At 45.4% G+C, this 25308-nt stretch overlaps 1 protein-coding gene across 4 annotated transcripts in view; it reads right to left on the bottom strand.

Moving 5' to 3' along the window:
- Positions 1–25308, bottom strand: part of CACNA2D3 (calcium voltage-gated channel auxiliary subunit alpha2delta 3) — an 866452-nt gene that overhangs the window by 401282 nt on the left and 439862 nt on the right. For all 4 annotated transcript variants that reach the window (XM_045493219.1, XM_045493218.1, XM_045493220.1 and 1 more), the window contains one exon: positions 5847–5936. In XM_045493219.1, coding sequence (XP_045349175.1) covers positions 5847–5936 — 90 coding nt within the window. The remainder of the gene's footprint in view (positions 1–5846; positions 5937–25308) is intronic.

The following is a 25308-nucleotide window of genomic DNA, read 5'->3' as shown; positions in this document are numbered from 1 at the left end:
TTATTCCAGGAACGTCTTGAAAGGCCCATCAACTCCTCAGTAGAAACTGTCACAGGACAATCGTACCCTAAGACTCTTGGGGAAAACACTAACCTCAAAATCTTCTCTCTGCTGCATCCACCAAGTCTAAACTAGAATATTAGGATTTTCACCCAGTCTTAACCAAGCCTCTTCCTTCCCCTCTACTCTGAAAGACCCACATTCAACCAGACTTCATAGTCTCCAGTACATGACTTTGTCCCTTCCACTTTGGGACATTACTAACATTCTATGGTCATAGTGCATTTTCTTCCTTACTGCAGTAAGAAGAAACATCTCTGCAGTCTTGCCCTATCAACAAGTTGTTCTGGAAATGTTTTGGGGAGCCTGCATTCAACATTGTCTTCAAATCACTGAATAAAGCCGGCAGCGGACCACTGAATAAAGGCGATCTATGCTTCAGTTCAAAGAGGGCTGGAGTTCACCCTGGGCCTGTTGTTCATGCAACTCATTCGAAAACATCCTGGAAAAAAACTCTCCCAAACAAAAGGCAAAAAAGAGTGGGAAATGAAGATATCTGAATGATGCAGACTGGAAGACAGGGCTGCCCTGAGCTGTTTATTTAAAAACATCACTTTCCTCTCTGGCTGAGCCCCTGGTATTCTCTGCAGCAATCTGCAGTTGGAGAATTTTGAAGAATGCAATTAACTTCAAATGCTTTGATGAGTAATATCTCTTCTCTGCATATTTGTCTAGAACTTTTTTTTTTTGAATAGCGGGAGTGATGAAAGTGTTTTCCATAATAATAACAATGACAAGGGCCTGATGAGGAACTACAATTAGCTCAGTGATTCATCAGTTAGCAGCGAAAATTTCAATGCATCCTGACATTTAGAGCATTTGGTTGTGATTAACAGCCTTTGAAATGTCACCGAATTTTATTTAATTGGCTAAGAAAAATTTTTAAAAGGTAATCACTGCAAAGATCATATTCATCGCCAAAAACGATAATTGCGGGTGTCACATGACAAGGTAGATGCTAACTACTGTAGCAAACTGGCTCTGTGTTCTTACAGAAACTAATGAATGCAGCAGAGATCAATAGCTGGAAGAGTCTTAGAAGTTTATTTGAATGCTCCTTTCAAAGTCCTTTGTGCAACAACTGCAAGCCTTTAAGTCACCCGAGCAAATACTGACACTGAAATGCAGGTAATTGCAAAACAGAATTAACTTCATCTAGTAACCCCTGAACCACTCTGAGCCCCGGTCACAATCACAATTTCAAGTGTGTGTGTGTGTGTGTGTGCGCGCGCGCGTGCACGCGCGCGCATGTGTGAGGGAGAGAGACGGACACAAAGACAAACACACACAGAATGTGTGTCTGTGTAACTGAGAAATAACTCTTTGTTCCTATTGGCTTGCAAGGGCAGGCATCATGCACAGGAGAGAATTACATCACTTAAAGGTCATACTGATGAAGTGGAAAACAGCAAAAGAAAGCTTCACTTTCATGGGAGATTAACCAGCTCTGTGTTTTTCAAAATGTTTGGCTATTTAAAAGCCTAGCAGCTAGAGACAGGATGGAAATGTTTCTCTCTCTGAGACAAATGTGCACTCAAAATATGGTGCCAACCGTCAACCAACCTCTTATCAGGAACATTTTGTAACATTTCTGGTCCTTCCATTTCTTGCTATCCAGAATTTACACTGGACCCATTATGTTTTCTAACTGGCCAGACCCCAGAGGGTTTTTACAGGTGAAGGCAGAACAGAGATGTGTGGAAGATTTCCCTGGTTCACAAATACTTATGTGAATGAAGGAAAGAAATCCACCGTGTGTTGTGATTTTTCTGGACCTGAGAGGTGCTGGGAGGTTAATAGACCCTGCTGGAGTATAAGACACATCATGCCTGAAGGTGTGCTTGGTGAGCTGTGACTTCTATAAGATTCTAACCCTGTGGTTCTGATATGATATAAAGAGTTCTTGAGTCAATAAGTTTGAGAACTGGCATAAATACATTTTTAAAAGGTCTGTTCCCTGGAGGACTTTGAAGACCTTGAATATGCACAGGTGTGTTGTGAGTCTCTGGGACAGGAGGATGGCATCTCCCCACCTCGACCACACCTGGGGTAGAGTATCCTGGCAGACCAGCATCGGCTGGGCATGCAGTGGGAAACACTAGCTTGGAAGTGTTTGGGAACAAAACTGGTAAGTGGACCGGGTGGGGAGAGAGAAGTTACCAGGGCAAGAGAAAGGAAAGAAGGGAAGATAAAGGGAAGTGGACATTCCCAAGGATGTGGGCAGGAAGTAAGACCAAAGCATCAAGAGCTCCGGCTGCCTCTAGAAGCCACAGGCAGCCTGGCAAGAGTTGAGGCTGCCCAGTGACTCCATGGTCATAGACATGACACTTCCCAGCCACCCCAGCCCTGCTGGAAGGGAGGCAGGTACTGCTTCATTGTGCTGAATCCTCAACCCTGGTCCACATGGGTATATCATGTGCACAGCAGTACAGGGCCCGCACTCGGGGCAACCCTCTGCTGTCACTCTCTTAAGATTCTTAATGCTTCTGAACATTTTCATTTTCATTTTTTCTGAGTATTTTTAATTTTTTTAAAATGTTTATTTATTTTTGAGAGAAAGACAGAAAGTGAGTGAGGGAGGGGCAGAGAGAGAGACACACACAGAACCTGAAGCAGGCTCCAGGCTCTGAGCTGTCAGCACCGAGCCAGACGCGGGCCTTGAACCCACGAACTGTGAGATCATGACCTGAGTCGAAGTCCAATGCTTAACTGACTGAGCCACCCAGATGCCCCTTTTCTGAGTATTTTCATTTTGCACTGGGCTTCACAAGTTATGGGTCTATTCCTATCCCCATTTTACAGATGAGGATAATAAAGGTGAGGCAAAGCAGAGTTTTCTCAAGGCTTCACAGCAAGCTCTGACCAAGTCAGGCTTCTCAGCCCAACCTGCCTGACTCCAGAGGCCACAAACTTCACATGACAAGCATTCCCTAACTCCTTCTCCTTCACCACTTCTGCCAAAGAGCCAGAAAACAGAAATTCACGGCAGGACACATTTCCAAACAAGGGATTCACGAGTTCGGAGTGCCTCCCCCTGCTCTAGACACTAGGCTTTTGAGATAAAAAGAGAACCAATTTTATAATTGTGACAAATCCTTTCAATATGACTTTCTAGAAAGAGCCTGCCAAATATGCAGAGCTTGGCATCTCCAAGCCCTGAGACGGTGCCTATCCAGGGTTCAAATCAGAATTTAAAGATGTGGCTTGGCCCCCTGCTCTGACCAGCTACGTTCGCAAATTATTAGTAAGCTGTGAAGAGGGCTGTGCTGTCCCAAACACTGAGCCTTACACAAATGTGAATTATCTGCAGTCAGCAGTCTCACGCAGCCAGGTGGGAGGGAAGAGCCGAGGGCGATTATGTGGCACCTTCCCTCCTTATCTCTCCCTCCTCTGCAGCCCCAGCACAGGCTCAGGACCAAAATCTCAATGGCCTTCTGTGTGCCAGTGGATATTATTGGTAAAAGAAAGTCTAGAATTAGGGCTTGAGAGGCTAGTGTAGCTGAGTGAGAAAGATTCCAGTTTTTGAGCTGGGCACAACTGAGCACCAGGATGAGCCGTGTGATGTTGGGTGGGTGATCCTATGCAAACCCACACCCGGGGCCCCACCGAGCAGCCTGAAGACTCGGTGCAGAGGGGCTTCTGGGCCCCTGGCTGGTCTCCCAGCTCCTGCAACAGCTGAACGTAACTGCTGCTCCGTTTAGGGCTTGTTTGCCCTCAGTTCCGCCCCGTGACTTTCCCTGCATTCCACACTTTCCCGGCTCCCCAAGAGTTTGGACAAGGCTCATCCAAAGGAGAACACTAGAAGATAAGCCAACACTTTTCTAAGCCATCTCTCCCTTTCTTCTGATCTGGGGGCCTGGGTGCTTTCTGGCAACAGCTGCACCTCTTCCAAGGTACCAGCTGCCACAGGACAGGCCTCCCCCTGTGACTCCGGCTTTTCCCAGGCAGCCCTCCGTGGCCCCATTCCCATCTAGATGGCCACTAGGAGGAGGCCCCAATGGCGTCCTTGCTCCTGTTTCCCCCCCTACCCTAGAGAGGAGCTGCTTCCTGCTGCTGCCCATCTGAGGATGGTTTCACTCTCTGGTTTCTGAGCTTTTCCATCCCCTATGCAACCAATTCCCTGAAGTAAATCCCTGCTGTTTGAAACACCTAGAGTGAATGCTATTTTTCTGCTTCTTAACATCTTAACCTACCTCCCTGGTCCAAGCCACCAGTTATGCATCACCCAGATAACTTAATGGCTCCCAGCTATTGTCTTTGTTTCTCAATACAGCAGCCAGAGAAATACTGCTAAAACTCAAGCAGGTCATGTCATTCTCTGCTCAGACTCCAGTGACTTTCCATCCCACACAGAGCAAGAGCCAAAGTCCACCTCCCCCCTCCAGAGTCTGGAGGGCTCCATGGGGTCTGGCCCCTGCTACCTCCATGATCTCATTCCCTTGCACTCTCTTTCTCCCCTGCTCTGCTCCTCACACTGGTCTCTCATGGTAACTATGCCAAGCATCACTGCCTCAGGTCTTTTGTACTCTGTCCTCTTGCTGGCAACTTCTGAAGTGACTGTTCCCTCACTTCCTTAAGGTCTCTACTCCAACCAAGGTCACCCAATCAGAGAGATCTTTCCTGACCTCACTGTATAAAGCAGCAAGTCCTTACTATGCTGGCACAATGGGGCTCTCCATAGGCACTTCATCTGTCTTTTCCCATTAGAACTGAGGTCAGCAAACTTCTTCTGCAAAGTCCACACAGTAAATATTTTAGGTTTTACAGACCATATGGTCTCTATAGCTAATCAACTCTGCCACTGTAATGCAAAAATAGCCATAGAAGGTACGTAGTCAGGTGAGCATGAATGCATTCCAATGAAACAATATTTACCAAAAGAAGATGCAGGCTGGATTTGGCTCACGGGCCATAATTACCCAACCTTTACACTAGTCCATTAAGGCAAACCCTTTGTGTAGCCTGTTCTCTGGTGCATTCCCAGTGTCTGATATTAAAAAATACACAACAACAACAAAAAAAAATACACAACACATACTAGTTACATAAATGATACAGAACCTGCATTGATAAAGATTGCCATTATTTTCCTACTACTCTCCCAGAGTAATAAGAACACAAAAGTCACATGTTCTTCTAGCTTAACACAATTGGGTTGGAGGGGCAGAACCCCCAGCCCAGCACTCCCCAAAGTTTTTCATGGAATGTTAACAGGTGCTACCTGAAAAACTGATTCTTGTTCCAAGAAGTGTGGGAAACAGTTGGTTCAGTGGCATTCTTTCCTGTAGTACCTACTGGAACTTTGATTATGTGACTGTGTATTAGGAATCTCCAAGGGGCTGGAAGAAAGGCAGGGATGGGTACGGCACTCCCTAAGCATACTGCACAGAGAAAGTTTTTCTTCTGCTAACCATCACCACAAGCAGGGATTCAGTATGAAACACAATGAGGGATGAGTCTACTCTATGAAGAAACTGAAAGTTTCTGAGGCAAAATCTGCACTGGAAGGTATTTAAGTGTTGGTGGTCCCAGAGCCAACAAGCATGGCGGGTGAGTGCCCTGATCAGAGGGCATTTTACACTCCGCTCAGCCTCACTGGCTGGACCTGGGTCCCCAGAGGACCTGAATAGCCAGCCTCACCCTCCCATCTGATACCTATGGATGCCACTCAATGACAGCAGGAGCTAACTACTGTTAGCATTATTTGCTGGTCCATGATCGAACAATTTTAAAAAAATCCATCTATTCTCCTGGACAGAAGAAAGGCAAGTCAAAGAGGAGCTTACATCACTGAGAATGTTGAAGGCCTCATTCAGAGCTATATCCAGCATTCCAATTCCTTTGGCAAACAGCTTGTCCAGATGCTCCCTGAAGTGCTGAAACGACAAAGTAGAAAATTCATTAGTGTCCATATGGTTACGTGATGCCAACCTTGGGTGTACACCAGGACCAGTGCATCCCAGGCCCAAATGATCATAGTGTGTTCTTCTTCCCTTCAGAATTCAAAACATAAGAACTTATTCAATATAAAATTTACCTGCCATATGCATTTTTAGCTGTGATCACATTCTAGGGAAAGAATTCATTTAATTCTGGTGAAAAGTACTTAATTTATCTAAAATTCCTTCTTTCCTTTCCAGTTTCATCTCTCAAAACTTACTTTATCCTCTTCTACCCTCAATCTTTCCACTTCTGATCACTTCTGAGACTGTGTACGTGCTCTCCTCACTGGGAATCCACTCTCCATCCATTTCCTGGCTCCCCTGCCACACCTGGTCCCATCGACTTTGGAGACCTCACCCCCTTCCTGCCTTGGAAAATTTCCTAGACCCCCCATCTCTGACAGTGACTTAGAACGCTTCCTTAGTGGGGGGGGGGAGGGGGGCTGGGCGGCTCAGTTGGTTAAGCATCTGACTTCGGCTCAGGTCATGATCTCATGGCTCGTGGGTTTGAGCCCCACATCAGGCTCTGTGCTAACAACTCAGAGCCTGGAGCCTGCTTCAGATTCTGTGTCTCCCTCTCTCTCTGTACCTCCCCCGCTTGTACTCTTTCTCAAAAAATAAATAAGCATTAAAAAAAATTTAAAAAGAGAATGCTTCCTTAGGACCCCATGCTGCACCCCATGCTCAGATATACCTTTCACTTAGCACTCCAAGTATGTAACTGCCTAGTTAGATTCTGCCCCCACTCGAGACAATGATGTTCTGAGACCAGGCATGTCTTGTGGCCTACTCTATCTCCCATGAAGACCACATATCTGATACACAAAAGGTGCTCAAACCATCTCTAAAGAGCAAGGATAAAGACTGGGTCATGAGGTAAGAATTGTGATTACGGCAAGAGAGACACAGGCTAGAAATCAGAAGAGATTCAAGGAATTCACAAAAAGGGACCAAGCCTCTTCAGAAACATCCCTAAGGCCCATCTGGCTATGTTGGATCGACAGAAACCCAGCATCAGCTGGAGAGGAAAGGGGGCAGAAGGAAGCAAGCCTGGAGCCCATTATGTTTCTGCTTCTCAACAAAGAGGCAAGAGCAGGTCCAGGCACGTGCTTTAGGGCCACGTGAGCTTGTGGCATGTCCGCTGACCCAAAGCCCGTGTCCACAGTACCATAGCTGCCTGGCATTATTTTCCAGTTGGCCTATTCCAAAACCACTTCTGTTCTACCGAAATGAATTGGGCTCTCCCCAAAGGCATCCACACCCTCGTCTGCTAAAGAAACTGGATGGAAGAGTCACCCGGGAGGGAGAGGGGCAGGAAGGGTGTGCTCACGGAAAATGTTTGCTGGTGATTTCCTGGCTGAGGAATGGCTTTCTTTCTCTTCCATGCCCTGGGACCCTTCAATGCCCCAAGAATTCCATCAGCATTCAGATAGTGACACCGGCTCATGATGTGTCTGCCCGAGAACCCAAAAACTGATCACAGAATAAGAATAGATCATAGAGACGGATCTTAGGACATGCTGATGGTCTAAGATGCTATTCTCCCTAGGCCCCCACAGGAAGCATCAGGGGCCACTGGTCATGGGGGTGGCTGCAGATTTGCTGGAAAAGTGGACTGGGAAGTTTTGGTGGGATCCTCACGGTTGTTCAGCTTTAATGGCACCCAGACCTAACACAAATCAAGGCTGGATTTGAAGTTGGCTGCTCACCCTAGATATATTCACATAACCCATAAGACCCCTTCCCAGGTCCATCCTTTCCTCACAGCAATCATACTCTCATGCTCACCAGAGCATGGAGTCATGGAAACCTGCTTCATAATAGGTCTTTAGCAAATAACATGTAACTGCATCCTCACAACAACCCTGTAAGTTTCCATCAACCTACTTTGCAGATGGGAAGAGTGAGGCTCAGCACTGTACCCAAATTCACACACCTCCTAGCTGCCTGGCCCAGGTTCTACCCAGGTCTGCTTCACCCATTCTAATGCCTCCTTCTCTCTGCTATACGTTTGCTACTTTTATATATATACACATACGTATACATATGTATATATGCCAGGTACTGGCCGTGAGCTCTTAATCTCTACACCTGCACTACAGGTGAGTCTACAGGTAACCATCAAGTGGCTTGGGTGTTGGGGGAGAAGAATGCTGAGGGCCATGGACCCAGACAAACCACAGGGCCAGGAACCGAGACTTGTGCTTCTCTGTTCTTCCTGCTGGATGCCCAATGCCCAGCAGGATGCCAAGCACATGGCATGTCCTTCACAAGCACTGACTGTACAAATCCAGACAGTTAACTGAATCTGAGGAAGCCCAGGTGTCCCTGGCTACAGGTGAGCAGGAAGGGATCAAAACAGATCAGTCTGCCTTCTCCAAGAATGGCCGCCTACGGAAACCTGACTCGTAGGCGACTAATGTCCACCAGGAACGACTTAGGCTCAGCAGGCATCACCTCAGGACGGTCCCCGCACACCCTACAGGACGCAGAACATCATGACACATGCCCATCACGCAGCTTGTAGAGAGGCTGGGCTTTAACCTGCCCTGGGTTCACATTGCTGTGGCTAGACCTTGCCTTCACAAGTTCATTCTATTCATCTGATGTCATTTCTGTCAACTGCATTTCATTGTGCTCGGCCACACAAGTTTACGCAGCATTGTTGTTTTTTTTAATAACATTAGCAACCCCGTTTAATTTTTCTTTAATCCATGTGCAACTGAATGTCATGTGCAGGAAGATTGCTTCAGACAATGGTTGCTTTTATTGTCGGACACTTAGGAGTAAAATGCAATAACATGTCACGGAATTCCCCTCAACCCAACTTTATAACAAGGTCCGTTCTGATTTTCTTTCTTTTTGGTACAAATCTGGTCCTTATATTACATGGAAAAAATATGTCCCCAGGTTAAGGGTTTCCAAACGACATCGCAGATGAAGGACTCCCTCTTTGTGTCTTTCCCTCTCATGTCCCTCATGTGTGGACTCTGTTTTCTCCTGTTGTATACCTGGACCAAATCTGCTTCATCATCCTGGTCTTCCAATCTTCATTTAATCCTTGGCCCACCTGTCATTCTACACAAAACTGAGGCCTTGCCTTCCAGGGAACTATCTCCAGTGATGTGGCTCCACTAAGAGCTACTATGGCAGTCAAGAGCTATAGGTAGCCATCTACATTAAATTTAAATAAAATTACCTAAAAATAAAAACTCGGTTGCTTGGGGTACCTAGGTGGCTCAGATGGTTAAGCATCTGACTCTTGATTTTAGCTCACGTCATGATCTCACCATTGTAAGATCAAGTCCTGTGGTGGGGCTCCTCACTGAGCATGGAGCCTGCTTAAGATTCTTTCTCTCCTTCTGCCCCTCCCCTGCTCTCTCTCTCTCCCCCCCATAAAAACAAACAAAAAACAAACAAAACTCCATTGCTCAGTCCCACCAGTCTCATTTCAAGTGCTCAACAGCCCCATGTGGCTAGTGGCTACTGCATTGGATAGTGATGATCAAAGAACATTTCCATCATTGCATAAAGTTCTACTGGACAGCACTCATCTGGAGACATTTGGGCAAGACTGGTCCTTTCTCCTCACCAAGCCACTGATCAAGAGTGAGTCAGAGGAAACTAAGGCTTATACCCACTGGATATGGGTGGTTTTTGCCTGTTCAACATCCATTCCCCTTCTTCCGATTTTCCTTCTCCACTAGTGCCTCATATCATTTGGGTGAGGTTAACATCTCTCTTCCTCCTTTCCAGATCAAAGGGTAAACCCATTTATCAGGCTTGACCAATTTGTGAATTCCATCCTGAATTCCATGAGGCACCATCAGGCATGGGCATATGACCCAATCCCTGGGCCTCTACTCAAATGTGGGGAAGAAAACTCTCTCCACTGAGACTACTGAGAGGTAGGGAAGAAGGCTGGGTTGCCAGCAGCCATCAAGCCTCTGGGGAGGAAGAGCTCACCTGAATAAAGGTAAAGCCAATGAGAAAAGAGCCCATAATGGAGGAAACAAGGCAGAATCATGTGGCTTGGGTTCCTAGAACCAGGCATGCCTAGCTTTTTCAGGTAAGTGAGCCAATAAATTTGGTTCTTTGCCTGACCAGATCTAGCTGGATTTGGGCCACTTAAATAAAAGGAAAGGACCTTAATGACCACAACCATCACAATGACTCTGACTGGGACAATGCTTCCAAAACCCTGCCCTTGGATTACAATGGTCCCCTTCATTTCCTGTCCCCAGCCTCCTGTTTTTAATCACTGGCATTACACTACACGATTTACCTATGTCCTGTGAGTACTCCTGCCAGACAGAGTCAGGCACTTCATAGAGCTCTCCTGGTGCATGTGGATTTAATGGCCACCGCTTTCACTACTCAAAACCTGGAGGAATTTGCTAAGGAGGAATCCTACCCATGTGCACACCAAGGGCAGTGTCTGGAAGGGAAGGAAGGGGCCTGGCCGACTGCTCTGAAGCGTCTTCATCAATTCAGATTTTCTTTTCTCTGTCCTCAGCTGTGGTTGCTCTAAGATTCAAAATGTGTCATATTTAATGCAATCACATTATAATCATTGTATATAAGCAATTGGTATATAGAACCCATGGACTCCAGAAGAAAAAAAAAAATTAACTGAAATTCAGGAGACTGAGTCCTAGTTCTGGTTGTACTATTTCCCAGCTACAAGGCCCTGAGGCAAGTAGCTTTGGCTCTCAGTTCTCAGTTTTGCTCCCTGTGAAATGGGATGAGAAAAGCCGCTGCATGGTGGGTGGAAGAGTGAGCTCGCATTGGTGCCTCCGAGAGGCAGGCAGAAGCAGGTGGCCTGAATTCCAAGTCCTACACTGCCACTCACCCTCCCTGAACACCTGAGGAAGACATCACCTTTATCTGGGCCTTTGACTCACTCTTTTTTTTTTTTTTTTTTTTTAATGTTTACTTATTTTTGAGAGAGAGGGAGTGTGTGAGTGGGGGAGGGGCAGAGACAGGGGGGTGATACAGAGGCTCTGAAGCGGTCTCTACCCTGACAGAAGAGAGGTCAATGTGGGGCTTGAACTCATGAACCATGAGATCATGACCTGAGCCGAAGTCGGACACTTAACCCACTGAGCCACCCCGGCGCCCCCTTCAGCTCACCTCTCACACAAGGGGTATTGGGCTGACTTCCCCCTGATAATACAGGAAAAAAGTCATCTGAAAGAACAGTGATGACAGAAAAATGTGAGACTATCTCAATTTCACATTCACTAAAATAAATACGTGGGAAAAAAATCCTACAAAGCTTTATACTCCAAATGCCTTCGATGCCAACTTCCTGGTTTGCAGCGCTACCATCTAATGGGCCTTGGAAAACGACTTCTTTTTCCCTGTGAGGGCCAGGTTTGATTACATGGAGAAAGACACGTGGTTGATTTCACCAACACCGAGATCCGAACGCCTTCCAGAGCCAGCTACGGAGAACAGAAGGTTCAAGAGTGCCCGAGCCAGGAAGACATGCCACAATGGCGTGCCAGAAGGTGGCCAGTTTTCGTTATTTTTCTAAATTAAAATAAACAATTTATTGGAAATGGTGACAGTTCCACTTTATTATTAAACTTCAGTGAAGGAGGAGGAGGGTGGCTCTTTATCTTTGCTCCACGCACTCAGGCAGCATATGCTGCTGCTGCCCGGGAAAAGGCCTCGCTTCCAAAGCAATTAGTACAGCTTTATGCCTGGGGAGATAACCAAGAGCCCCACAGCCTCCCGCGCCTGAGTGCCAGCAGGCCCAGCAGGGCTGCTTATCTCCGTGAAACAGTCACAACATCCAGGCCAGCGGAGGGTCCTGGAGCAATAATCCTCTCCCTCCACCAGCATTTGATTTAGTTGAATCAATACTATAGTGCTCTCTGTGATACAGCAATCATGTTTTTCCTGTCTACATAATTATAACGAATGCTTGAGTCCTCCCAATTAAAAGCAGGGGACTGATATGACAAATGGACATGAGGAGACAAAACCATCCCCCATCCACAGAGCTGGGGGTCCGGGCTAGGGGGACTCAGGGGGAAGGCTAACAGCCACCAATCCACGATGCCCATCAAAGTCACTGGCATTCAGCAGACCTGATTTATACACCTACTAGGTGTGGAGGAGGTCACTGCAGCACCCCCGCCATGGCTTTGAAATTGACTCACCCAAGTCCTCCAATGGCAGCCAACATTGGCCCAATGACAACCGTATGCTGGGCACCAGGTGTTTTGCATGCATTATTTCGCCTGATCCCCCTAATGACTCTAAACGGTACTATCAGGTTCCTGTTGTACATATCAGCAAATGGAGTCCCAAAAAGTGAAATGTTTGCCCAGGATAGCAGAGCAAGTATGAGGAAAGGGAGCCTCAAAATGTGAAGCCCCATACCCGAAACCCTGTGCAACACAACCCCTCCCAACACTGAGAGCTCAGCTCCCTACATCCCTGACAAAGTACAGTCCTCAGGGGTGGACAGAGTCTATAGGGTCATGTGCAAAGCCACGATCCCATTCAGGGCTGGCTTCATGGGCATGTGACCTAGGCAGCCACACAGGGCCCCCTGCTTGGTTTAATGCTTTGCCATCACTGTCTTGAAATTCTTAATAATTTTACTTTTGAATTTGCGACTTGTAAATGAAATCCCATGGACTAAGAGCATGCGTGTGAACAGAGCAGGTATAGGAAGCATGTGCGTGTCCGCTGTTCCTCGCTGCCCATTCACACCTAGCATCCATAATGACCGGGGGCCCAGAATCCTGGGGGACAGCTATAGTGCAGGCCTTTATCAAACATGCTTGACTTTATTAGGTCACTTAGCACAGTGCTGTCAGGTAGCTTAGGGTACACGTTTATTGACAAACTAAAATTAAGAGGCTAAAAGTGAAGGTACCCTGTACAGGGTCTTCCACTGTCAGTTTTAGCAGTAATAGACACGGTACCCCTTGCCTTCTAAAATAGGGACGTAGCTCATGTCAGTCAAGTCAGCCTGAACAGACAAGCAAAGACTGTTGCATTCTTTTTTTTTTAATTTTTTTTTTAACATTTATTTATGTTTGAGACAGAGAGAGACAGAGCATGAGCAGGGGAGGGTCAGAGAGAGAAGGAGACACAGAATCCGAAACAGGCTCCAGGCTCTGAGCTGTCAGCACAGAGCCCGACGTGGGGCTCGAACTCACGGACCGCGAGATCATGACCTGAGCCGAAGTCGGACGCCCAACCGACTGAGCCACCCAGGCACCCCAAGACTGTTGCATTCTGATGTCAGACTCCTCATTGACATCTCTGTGGTCCACTGCCACTGAGCTCTGAGCGCAAACCACAGAAGCCTGTTGGTCAGAGACCCAGAGACACCTGACTTCTGACCTGACTAGGATACTAGACCACATGATGATTTAGTATAAATATGGACTCTTCATCCTAATATAATTCCTCCTGACAACACCCTTTCAACTCCATCCCTGAGATGATCTTCCCAGGCTCCATCTGAGGCTGAGAAATCCCGTGGCTGAATTACGACTGCATCTTTTGGGCACCCACACATCAGGGACCTAGGGCAGTGCCCACACAATACAGTTTACAGGAAAGGCACACGTCCCGTGGCACTGCTACCTCAAAGCCCAGGCTCCAGTGAATCAGACTGTCATTTGATTCCAGCAGGGAAAGTAGACAGTGACATGGTGTTTCTCAAACATGAAAACAGAATGGCCCAAGAGGCTCGTGGTATTAAAGAGCAGGCCCAGATGTTTGCAATTTGGCGGAGAAAGTACAGATACTGAGAGAACCTTGTCTGAGCTGGTCCCGGTTTCTCTTTAACATTGTCTATAACAAATTGAAGTGTCTGAAGATAGCAGCTGTTCGATGCTAATGCCGAATTGGGAGACGAGAGATCTCCTGGACGTGAACAATGAACAGCATTTCAACATCATTTTGAGGGCAACAGCAGTATGGGTGCCAGGTGAGATGGCGGTGACGAGCCCAGAATTGGTGACTCTCTACAATCAGAAAACACCTGAGATGGAACAGGGGCCTGGAGCAAAGCCATCGGAGGCAAGGCTGTGTCCAGGAGCACTCACTGCTGTACTGTGTCAGTTCACTGTCCTCTTTGTTAGGGTTCGAGGGAACCTGCTCAGGGCACCCCTGAGAGACTGAAGAGAGCCACAGCCCAAATGCTACTTGGACAGAAATATCTGCTTTGTGTCTCCATGCAGTACAATGGTGTGTGTATAAACAGCAGGCCTCACTCTTCACATCTTTCTGACATTTCTGAAGGTCCAAGTTCATCCTCTATAAACTTTATGAAAACTTTGATTTGATTCAGCTTTGCTTCTTGGGGGAAGAATGCTTGCATCAGTTTCAGTGTGCGAGAGCAGACAGAAGTCACAGTGCCAGTTAATTCCAAACATGGTGCCAAGCTCCGTGGGAGCTTTGACTCTGAAGAGATGTGTATTTATAGTCAGCATCTAGGGGGAATGGAATGCAGATGTGGCCCCGGGGATGCCGAGGGCTCATCTTCACCAAACCGTCCCCTCCCTGTCAGGCTGACAGTCCCGTGCACACAGATGCAAAGTCACAGCCCAGAGTGGAAGCCGGTAGATGCCGAGAACACACATCTGGGGTCACCGTGCAGAGGGTGGTGATGGATGTGCCCTGACCCACCCCAAGCTCGCCCGTTCAACGATAGCAACATTCATTTCTGGAAGAGCCTGGCAATGACAATGTGACCCCATGAGACAACTACATGAGAACTTTTTCTGTAGAATCACTTGGAAGATTTCCATAGTTTTGTAAATCTTGTACTCAATTAAAGTGTATTTGTTTCAATGATCTCTGTAATTTGCCAAATTAATTACATATGGATATCAAACTTGTCTGATGGAAATCTGTGAATAAGCAAATACCCTGTATAGCATTGTGACATATTTTTTTAGGGATGTATCAACATTTGACCAGTCAGTCCCCTGCTGATGAAAATTCAGTTTTTCGGGGTCTTACTGTTTCAGACGTTACTATAGTAAATATCCAGTACACATACCATAGTGACACAATGCGTATGTATATAGTAATAGCAGTATAACAACTCACAGAAAGGAAGTTATTAGGTCAATAATTTCTTCATTTATACCATGCAGGGTTACAACGAGAATTTAATGAGATAATCAGACAGAGTGCTTAATCCAGGTCCAGCATATATACTAAGCAGTCAGTAAAGGTTAGGTTTTCCTAGTAGGGCACCGATGGCATTGTATTTTGAGGCTATGAAAGTATTTAAATCAAATTCTAAAAACAAAAACAAAGCCCCCCTACAAGTGTGCCTACAAGTGTGCAAAAGGAAAGTCATTGGCTCCTATCAGGGGAGGACCAGGAGCAAGGACTCAATGATGCACTCCAGGCTGGGTTCCTCTGTGTCTATCTCCCGGAACCACTGGGCTTCGTTCTGCCAGGTGGCTCTCAACCACACAGCTGTCTACATCACTGGTGTCACACTTTCCTGGCTCAGTCTGCCCAGTGGCCAGAGCTAAGGGTGCCAGATAAAAACAGAATGCCCAATCAACTTGGAATTTCAGAGAAGCAACAAATAATATGCTAGAAATGTATCTAATGTTTATCTGCAATTCAAAGTTAAGTGGGTTCCCTGTTTATCTGTTTTGCTAAATCTGGCACCATGACACCAGACCGATTTCCACAATATTTTTTAGCAGAAAAGTCCCCGGAAACACACTGATTAGCACAGCTTAGGTTATGAGTCTGGGGCTGAGCCAATCAGGTGGCCAGAGAATGGGACCATTGACTTACCCAGGTCTGGATCATGCTCCCATTTCTGAACTTGAGGTTGTAGTAGCAAGAGCTGGGGAAAGTCCTACTTAAACTTCACCAAATGGGTTTGGTAAAGACGGAGGGATTTCACTCATAGGAGGGAGGAGGGGGTGCTGGACAGATAAGAACTGCAGCACAGTGAATGTATAATCAGCTGTGGGAGAGGTGCAGCCCTTCACTGGCTTAGGCCACATTCTCAACGTACTGACACAGCCAGGAAAGCAAAGACGTGTCCACACACACACACGCGTGCACGCGCGCGCACACACACACACAGTTTCCACGGTGAGCAAGGTCTTTACTCTGCAGCATATTGACAGGAAACACATGTAAAGAGGAGATAAGAAACAAATGGTAGCTTTTCCAGAGAAAATCACAATATGCCTCTAAAATGTTAAAGGGTTTCTAGAAAAAAGGTGGTCCTGCGAATGGTCCTGTGAATATCTCAGCAGAAAGAATGTCTGAGATAGAAGAAAAGATATTACTGCTGATAACTAGTATTTATTGCGTGCTTTCCACACACCAGCCTTGGCTTGAGCACACACGAGTAGTGTGTCCTTCAAGCCTCATGGCAACCCCCACGAGATACTGCATTCTCATTACTCCCTTTTTATAAATGGAGAAACAGATTCAGATGGTTCACATCACTTGACAAGATCTCACAGCTAATAAATACAAGGGCTGCAATTTAAATCTAAGCATTTTGTCCTTAAAATATATATTTCCTCCCATCCCCCCAAAAACTTTTTATTACAGAAATTTTTAATTGTCAACTCATGGTGAATATTATTTTATCAGCATCCCACCACCACTTTCCTCTAACTCCCGTATGGTCTCCAAGATGGCCTCCAATGATCCTCCCCTCCTGATATTCACAGCCTCACGGGGGGGGGGGGTCCTCCAGGGTTGCTGCTCTGTGATCCAGAGTTGGGCTCTGTGATCAAGAGAATACAGCAGTGATGATATGCCACCTGCAAGATTAGGCTGTAAATGACACCATGGCTTCTGTCATGGTTGCTTTCCCAGTCTCTGTTGGATAATTCACTCTAGAGAGGCCAACTGCTTTGATGGAAAGAGGCCTATGGATTGCCCACTGAAACTGAAGCTTCCAACCAACAGCTATAAAAGAACTGAGATCTCTTCCCAACAGCCACATAAATGAGTTTAGAAGTAGATCTTCCATCCTAGTCAAGCCTTCAGATGATCACAGCCCTCAGCTGACACCCTGCACGCAATCTTGTGAGAGAGCCTGAGCCACAACCATCCATCCTCCTGCATCCCTGACCCTCAGAAACTATGTGAGACAATAAATGCTTCTTGTTTTAAGCCATTAAATTTTGGGGTGATTTGTTCTACAACAACAGATCATCCAGATTATTATGAAACATCCCAGACATCACATTATCTCATCTGTGAACATGTCAATATAGGTCTCTGAAAGAAAAGGACTTTTAAAGACAAAAGCCTAATAGTCATCCCACATTGTGCCAATCACAGCCACTGTTTGAATTAGGATCCAAATAAAGCCCCCACAGAGGGGTTTCTTAAGTCTCTCATGCTAACTCCCTTCCTTATTTCTCTCACAGTTTTTCGTTAAAGGAACCAAGTTGTTTGTCATGAAGAGTGTCTCAGAATCCACATTTCACTGATAACAATTCTCAGGTGTCATTTGACATGTTCCTCTGTCCCCTATATGTGAACTGGTGGTTACATTTAGAGGCTTGATCAGATTCAGGGCTGACTACTTATGGATGGATGGATATATTTACTTCATTTATGCTACTGTTACTTCCCTCAGACAAATGTCTGGTAGTCTTCTTGTGATGTTGACAGCCATTGATGCTCAATGCCTAGATTAGTTCACTAGGGGTCACATTTCAATTCTATCAACCCTCATCGTTTATTAAAAATTTCCAGAAATTTCTAGAAAGAAAAGGTTCCCTTCCTGCACTTTATTTTTATTTTGAGAGAGAGAGAGAGAGCAAGCTGGGGAGAGGGAGAGGGAGAGGGGCATAGGGACAGAGAGAAAATCTCAAGCAGGCTCCATGCTCAGTGCAGAGCTTAATGTGGAGCTCGATCCCACGACCCTGGGATCATGACCTGAGCCCAAATCAAGATTTGGACACTCAACTGAAGGAGCCACCAGGCGCCCCACTTCTTGTACCATTTAGCTGACAGAGGAACCATTTGTAGAGGAATGTTGGATAAATGCTTGCTACTCTTCATTTTTTATTGGTTTCCAAAATAAATATTGGACCAATGGTGACCCTCTTTTTTTGGGTACTATTTTGAACTTGTGGTTTTGCTGCCTCTTATTTTTATTATCAACATGGATTGTAACATACATCATGTGTTTTGATCTGTTGCTAATTTTTTAAGGAGAGACTCCCAGTAAATCCATCTCTGGTCAGTGGAAGCCTCTTCCCTTTAGGGTTGCAACCAAGTCCTTTCACAAGAGTCGACAGCTTCCTGCTCTCACAATGGGCAATATGTGCCAGGTTAGTCTTGTTCATTTTCTGCCCTGAGCTAGAATTGGCCATTTCTTCAAGGAGCCCAATAAAACCCCCTTTGTAACCACTCACACTCCACAGCATCTGTGTTTCCCTTGGGTAACACCCGGGTAATGAGAGGGATGGAGGGACAGAAGAAAAAGCAAAAATAGGCTGACTGAAGAGTCAGAGAAGGAGCAGTCATGTGAGAAGCTCATGAAGGGCATAGAATGTGGGATGAATCTCACTCCAAAAACATGGACAGCCCATGATTAAGAATCCTTGAAATGTCACATACTATACTTGATCAATTAATAAGCAAGAGCAGATCTGGTGTATAGACAGCAATCAGTAAGTAACACCAGTATATGCAAGAGTAACAAAAGCCATCAAGGAAAGGCTTACAGTAGTTTGATGCTACACAGTAGGAACACTGAGGGAGGGCCCAGAGACAAGTTGACTAGGACATGAGAGTCACAGGTAGAGAAACAGCATGTGCCAAGATCCTGTGGCAGGACGAAACGGCGCACACTTAAATGATTGTAATAAACTCACTGAGCACAGAGAGGGAAAAGAAGCTTGGGCCTGGAGAGCCAGGAAGGAGCCAGACCTGGTAGGAACTTGTAGGCAACATCCAGGACTGTTTTCAATGAATTATTAATTAGAGGCTGTTAAGGATCAGAACTCAGAGCTAAGATAGAATGACATAATATGGAACAAGAAGCCTTTCCCAAGGACTCCCAGATCAGCAGCAGGGGGGCCATGAGAGTAAACCAAAACACAGACCTCAAAGAAGAGGTGACAGAGGCCCAGGGCCATTCACACACTGAAAAACAAACTGCAGTAATCCACAGGAAATGGACACATGGATCCTCATCACAGGACGTGAGGTCAACACAGAGCTTTATAGATAACATGCATCTTCATATTCCAGGAAATTTAAGATTCAGTCACTGGCCAGGTGAACAAAATAGCAGAAGAAATCTCTCCAGCAAAGAATTTTAAGACATGTGAATAAAGGAACTTTTTAGATTCACTGTCATTGTAAGATTAAATATCCAAGCTGTTGTTTAAATATCCAAGTTCTTTTTCCCAAAGAAAATGCCTCTTTTCGGGGCGCCTGGGTGGCGCAGTCAGTTGAGCGTCCGACTTCAGCCAGGTCACGATCTCGCGGTCCGTGAGTTCGAGCCCCGCGTCAGGCTCTGGGCTGATGGCTCAGAGCCTGGAGCCTGTTTCCGATTCTGTGTCTCCCTCTCTCTCTGCCCCTCCCCCGTTCATGCTCTGTCTCTCTCTGTCCCAAAAATAAATAAACGTTGAAAAAAAAAATTAAAAAAAAAAAAAAAAAAAAAAGAAAATGCCTCTTTTACAAATGTGCAGTCTACCTGACAGGTAAAAATGCAAATTAATAAACATGTATATTATAAGAAACCTTGTGGCTCAAAGTGACAGATCAACAGAATTATCAACTGTGCTAAATTCTACTACTTTGGTCTCTTTCCTGGGGACAGTCTCATAAGGTTCCTTATCTGTATCCACCTGTGCAGATCACCCATGCTGCTCATCTTCATGGCCAGCCACGGAGGCACTGAGGCCACTGCCCATGTCCACCAGCCACCGAGGATGCGGGGGCCCATCCTCAGCACACAGACGGCTGGTCTGAAGAAGGCAGGGTTGAATCATGTCCTACCTGCTGCTGGCATGCCAGTCACTTCAGCTGGTTCAAAAACGAGTTTCTCCGGGGGCGCCTGGGTGGCTCAGTCGGTTGGGCGTCCGACTTCAGCTCAGGTCATGATCTCACGGTCTGTGAGATCCCCGCATCGGGCTCTGTGCTGACAGCTCAGAGCCTGGAGCCTGCTTTGGACTCTGTGTCTCCCTCTCTCTCTGCCCCTCCCTCACTTGTGCTCTGTCTCTCTCTGTCTCTCAAAAATAAATAAATGTTAAAAAAAATTAATAATTAAAAAAAACAGGTTCCCCAAACTGAGGGTTGCTGGAGGGGGGTTGGGGGGGTAGGTATGGGCTAAATGGGTGATGGGTACTAAGCAGGGCACTTGTTGGGATGAGCACCGGGTGTTACACGTCAGTGATGAATCACTAAATTCTATCCCCGAAATTATTATTATACTATATGTCAACTAACTTGGATTTAAATTTTAAAAAAGTAATTAATTAATTAAAAATTAAAAACAAAAAGGTTCTCTCGTGGTAATCAGCCAACTGGGTGTCCTCAACCTAATTAGCTGGCCTCACCCCTTCCTGCAGCTGGTTGTCCTCCCTGGTTGTCAGAGCATTTTCTTGGTGCCCTGGAGGTTATGTGCTTCTCCTCCTGGTAGGCAGTAGGTTTGATGAGTTTAATTTAATCTGTACTTACCTCTAATTGAAATTAAAGGGACTCTACGAAGAAAATCATTATTCCCATCAGGTAGTGAAAAAAGCAAAGTATGCTAATCACCTGACATCTGGATACTGCGCTTCACAAATATAATCAAGGCAGGAGCAGAAGGAGGTCCATTATTTGGGGTTCAGGCCCTCTCTGGGCCACCCCGACTTTACCTGCACAAAGTCTATCTGCCATTTTCCTCTGTTGCATCGGGTCCTTCGGCCGCTTCTGATTCCAGGTGAGCTATAATTACAAGTCCCCAGCACTAGTGATTAATGTGATGGCAATATAGGAGAGGGTCTCCTGGATCAATCTAGAGAGGGCCCCTGTAGTCCGCCAAGGTCAAAGGTGCCCTGGCCAAGAAAGGTTTGGCCATTAAAGAAAAGAAGAAATTCTCTTCCAACTGGGAGCTCTTTAACACAAGCCACCTTATCAGCTCTGCAGGTTGTCAGGGTGTGAGCCCTGCTTCACTCCCCGAGGAGAGCAGAGGAAGGGGAAGGAGGCCCGCTGGGAGAGGGATCAGGCTGGCACGATCTCGACCATAGGACAAGATGATGGGGATACCAGCATGCTTTCTTTAAACCTGTCCTTTTAATGTGGGCCTTCAGAGAATGTGCTACACACTAAGAGCAAGTTAATACGATGCCTAATCTTCTAAACAAGATAAAACACAAGCACCCCTCTAACATGATGTGTGCTGAATTCGTTTATTTCAAAAAGAAAATGCCACATGACTCAAATAAGGAATTCTGCAATAGGCACTGACTGATTTGATTTGATTTGATTTGATTTGATTTTTGACTCTTCTCCCTCTGCACCCTGCCAAAATCCGAATGTCCTCTTCAGGGTAGCACCATTTATTACATACAACCTTCCCTGAGATGGTAATTCTGGTCCAAGTCTACAAAGATTCTTCTGAGTATTCCAACCCTTTTAGAGAAAAGAATGGATGGCCACATGCCTCGGGCCTCATCCTTCCATGTTTCTAGATTTATGGAAACTTCTTTGAGCACAAGAGCAGGCATACTAAATTAACAAGCTGGCCTCTCTGGTCAGCACGGTAGATGGAATATGACTTCATTGCTGAATGATTTGACTCAAAGGGGCATCCTAAGGATCTTGAGGACAGAGACAAAAGACCACCCAGCTAAGGTGGTGCCAAGAATTTAGAGAGAGTCATTTAAGAGCTGCTTAGCAATGATCTTTCAAATAACTTCCTGAAACAGAAATACAGTCTGAGAAGTGGTCAACAATTAATCTTCACAGATGACATGATACTTTATGTGGAAAACCCAAAAGGCTTCACATAAAAACTTTTAGAACTGATACATGAATTTAGAAGTCTCAGGATATAAAATCAACGCACAGAAATCAGTTGCATTGCTATACACCAATAATGAAGCAGCAGAAAGAGAAATCAAGGAACCGATCCCATTTACAATTGTACCAAAAACCATAAAATACCTAGAAGTAAACCTAACCAAAGAGGTGAAAAATCTATACACTGAAAACTATAGAAAGTTTATGAAAGAAATTGATCAAGACAGTAAGGTGCTGGCATAGAAACGGACACATAGATCAATGAAACAGAATAGAGAACCCAGAAATTGACCCACAAACATATGACCAATTAATCTTTGACAAAGCAGGAAAGAATATCCATTGGAAAAAAGACAGTCTCTTCAGCCAACGGTCTTGGGAAAACTGGATAGCGACATGCAGAAGAATGAACCTGGGCCACTTTCTTACACCACACACAAAAATAAACTCAAAATGGATGAAAGACCTAAATGTAACAGAAAGCCATCAAAATCCTAGAGGAGAGGGGCGCCTGGGTGGCTCCGTTCCACTTCAGCTCAAGTCATGATCTCGCAGCTCTTGAGTTCCGCCCTGACGTTCATCATGACGTCAGCTCTGTGCTGACGGCTCAAAGCCTGGAGCCTGCTTCCAATTCTGTGTCTCCCTCTCTCTCTGCCCCTCCCCCACTCACACTCTGTCTCTCTCTCCCTCAAGAATAAATAAACATTAAAAAAAAAAAAAAAGATTTTTAATCCTAGAGGAGAAAACAGGCAACAACCTCTTTGACCTTGGCCGCAGCAACTTCTTACCTGACATGTCTCCAGAGGCAAGGGAAACAAAACCAAAAATGAACTACTGGGACCTTCTTAAGATAAAAAGCTTCTGCACAGCAAAAGAAACAATCAGCAAAACTAAAGGCCAAGCTATGGAATGGGAGAAGGTATCTGCAAATAACATACTACATAAAGGGTTAGTATCCAAACTCTGTAAGAACTTAACAAACTCAACACCCAAAAAACAGACAATCAAATGAAGAAATGGACAAAAGACATGAATAGACACTTTTCCAAAGAAGAAAACCAGATGGCTAATAGACACATGAGAAAATGCTCAACATCACTCATCATCAGGGAAATACAAATCAAAACCACAATGAGATACTACCTCACACCTGTCAGAATGGTTAAAATTAACAACTCAGGCCAACAACGGGTGTTGGCAAGGATGCAGAGAAACAGGAACCCTTTTACACTGCTGTTGGGAATGCAAACTGGTTCAATCACCCTGGAAAACAGTATGGAGGTTCCTCAAAAAATTAAAAATAGAACTCCCCTATGACCCAGCAATTGCACTACTAGGTATCTGTCTAAGAGATACAGGTATGCTGTTATGAAGGGACACATTCACCCCCATGTTTATAGCAGCACTATCAACAATAGCCAAAGTATGGAAAGAGCCCAAATGTCCATCGATGGATCAATGGATAAAGAAGGTGTGGTATATATATACAATGGAGTATTACTCGGAGATCAGAGAATGAAATCTTGCCATTTGCAACAACAGGGATAGAACTAGAGGGTATTATGCTAACAGAAATTAGTCAGAGAAAGTCAAGTACCATATCATTTCCCTCAGGTGGAATTTAAGATACAAAACAGATGAACATAAGGGAAGGGAAGCAAAAATAATATAAAAACAGAGAGGAAGACAAACCATAAGAGACTTAAATACAGAGAACAAACGGAGGGTTGCTGGCAGGGTGTTGGGTGGGGGAAAGGGCTAAATGGGTGATGGGCATTAAGGGACACTTGTTGGAATGAACACTGGGTGTTATATGTAAGTGATGAATCACTAAATTCTATTCCTGAAATCATTATTATACTATGTGTTTACTAACTTGGATTTAAATTTTTTAAAAAAATTCATGTGACTCTAGGGTGCCTGGGTGGCTCAGTGGGATAAGTGACTGACTCTTGGTTTTGGCTCAGGTTGCGATCTCAAGGGTTCATGAGATCAAGTCCCAAGTTGGTCTCTGCAATGACAACGCAGAGCCTGCCTGGGATTCTCTCTCTCCCTCTCTCTCTGCTCCTCCCCTGCTCGTGTACTCTCTTTCTCTCCCTCTCAAAATAAATAAACTTAAAAAAAAAAAAAAAAAAAAAGAAAGAAATGTCATGTGACTCAAAATCCCAGCTCAGCTCCATGTAACTCCCACACATGAAATGCCATGCACAGACCACAATTTTAATGTATTTAATCCAGTCTGGCCGTGTCCATACTTTGCCCCGGCCCATAGTGCCTTGGAGAGAAAGCTTTCAAAGTTATTGCCGCAGGAGGCTTGGCCGAGCCACGGGATCAGACTCCCAGATGCACCCCTCACCTACACATTCTTCCCTGTGCTCTGGGATGAGACTGGGCCATCCCACGCATCATGACCACATACGTGCAAAGTATAGCAACGCACTCTTGGGGGAAGGAGAAACCGTGAAAAGTAGACATCAGAGATGTTTGAAAAGAAGATCCACATGTAGGCCCTGAAAAACTCTGGAACAAAGAAGACAGACAGTCACATCTAGTGTCTCAAATGCAGCAGTTTTCAAACAAGCCTGCGTTAAAGTCTATCACACAAGCCCCCACTGGATCAGAATCTTGAGTTGGGCAGGGGATGGAAACAGACTTTTTTAAAAGTATTACATGTGGTTGTTCTATGCACTTTTGATTAAAATCTGTTGCTTTAAAGAATGTAGAATTTAAATGAGCAGCTTATATCGAAAAACAGACAGACAAAATCAACAAAGTAAAATTTAGGGTATTTATTACCATAGTTGTAAAATACTTCTAAGAGCTACCAGGGGTTAAATTGTGTTCCCAAAAAGATACGTTTAAGCCCTAACCTCTAGTTCCTTAAAATGTGACCTTATTTGGAAAGAGATCTATTGCAGACGTAATAGTGAAGATGAAGTCATTAGGATGGGCCCCTAATACAGCCTGGCCAGTGTCCTTATAAGAGACACAGACACACACAGGGAGAAAAAAAGACAGCCTTGTGACGAGCGGGGCAGGGACTGGAGTGACTCACACATCTACAAGCCAAGGGTGCCAAGGCTTGCTGGCCACCATCACAAGCTAGAAGAGACAAGGAAGGAGTCTCCCTAACTGGCTTTAAAAGGCCCATGGCCCTGCTGATGCCTTGATTTTGGACTTCAACCTCTAGACACGTGACGCAATAAAGTTCTGTTGTGTCAAGGCACCCAGTCTGTGATACTTTGTTACAGCAGCCCTCACGAAGCAACACAGCACCTTTTCCCAAGCTGTCACCCACAAA

This window comes from Leopardus geoffroyi, chromosome A2 (genome assembly GCF_018350155.1).
Source record: "Leopardus geoffroyi isolate Oge1 chromosome A2, O.geoffroyi_Oge1_pat1.0, whole genome shotgun sequence".
Classification (NCBI taxonomy): Eukaryota; Metazoa; Chordata; class Mammalia; order Carnivora; family Felidae; genus Leopardus; species Leopardus geoffroyi.
Note: the sequence above shows the minus strand (reverse complement) of the source record. Positions and strands in the feature narration are given on the sequence as shown.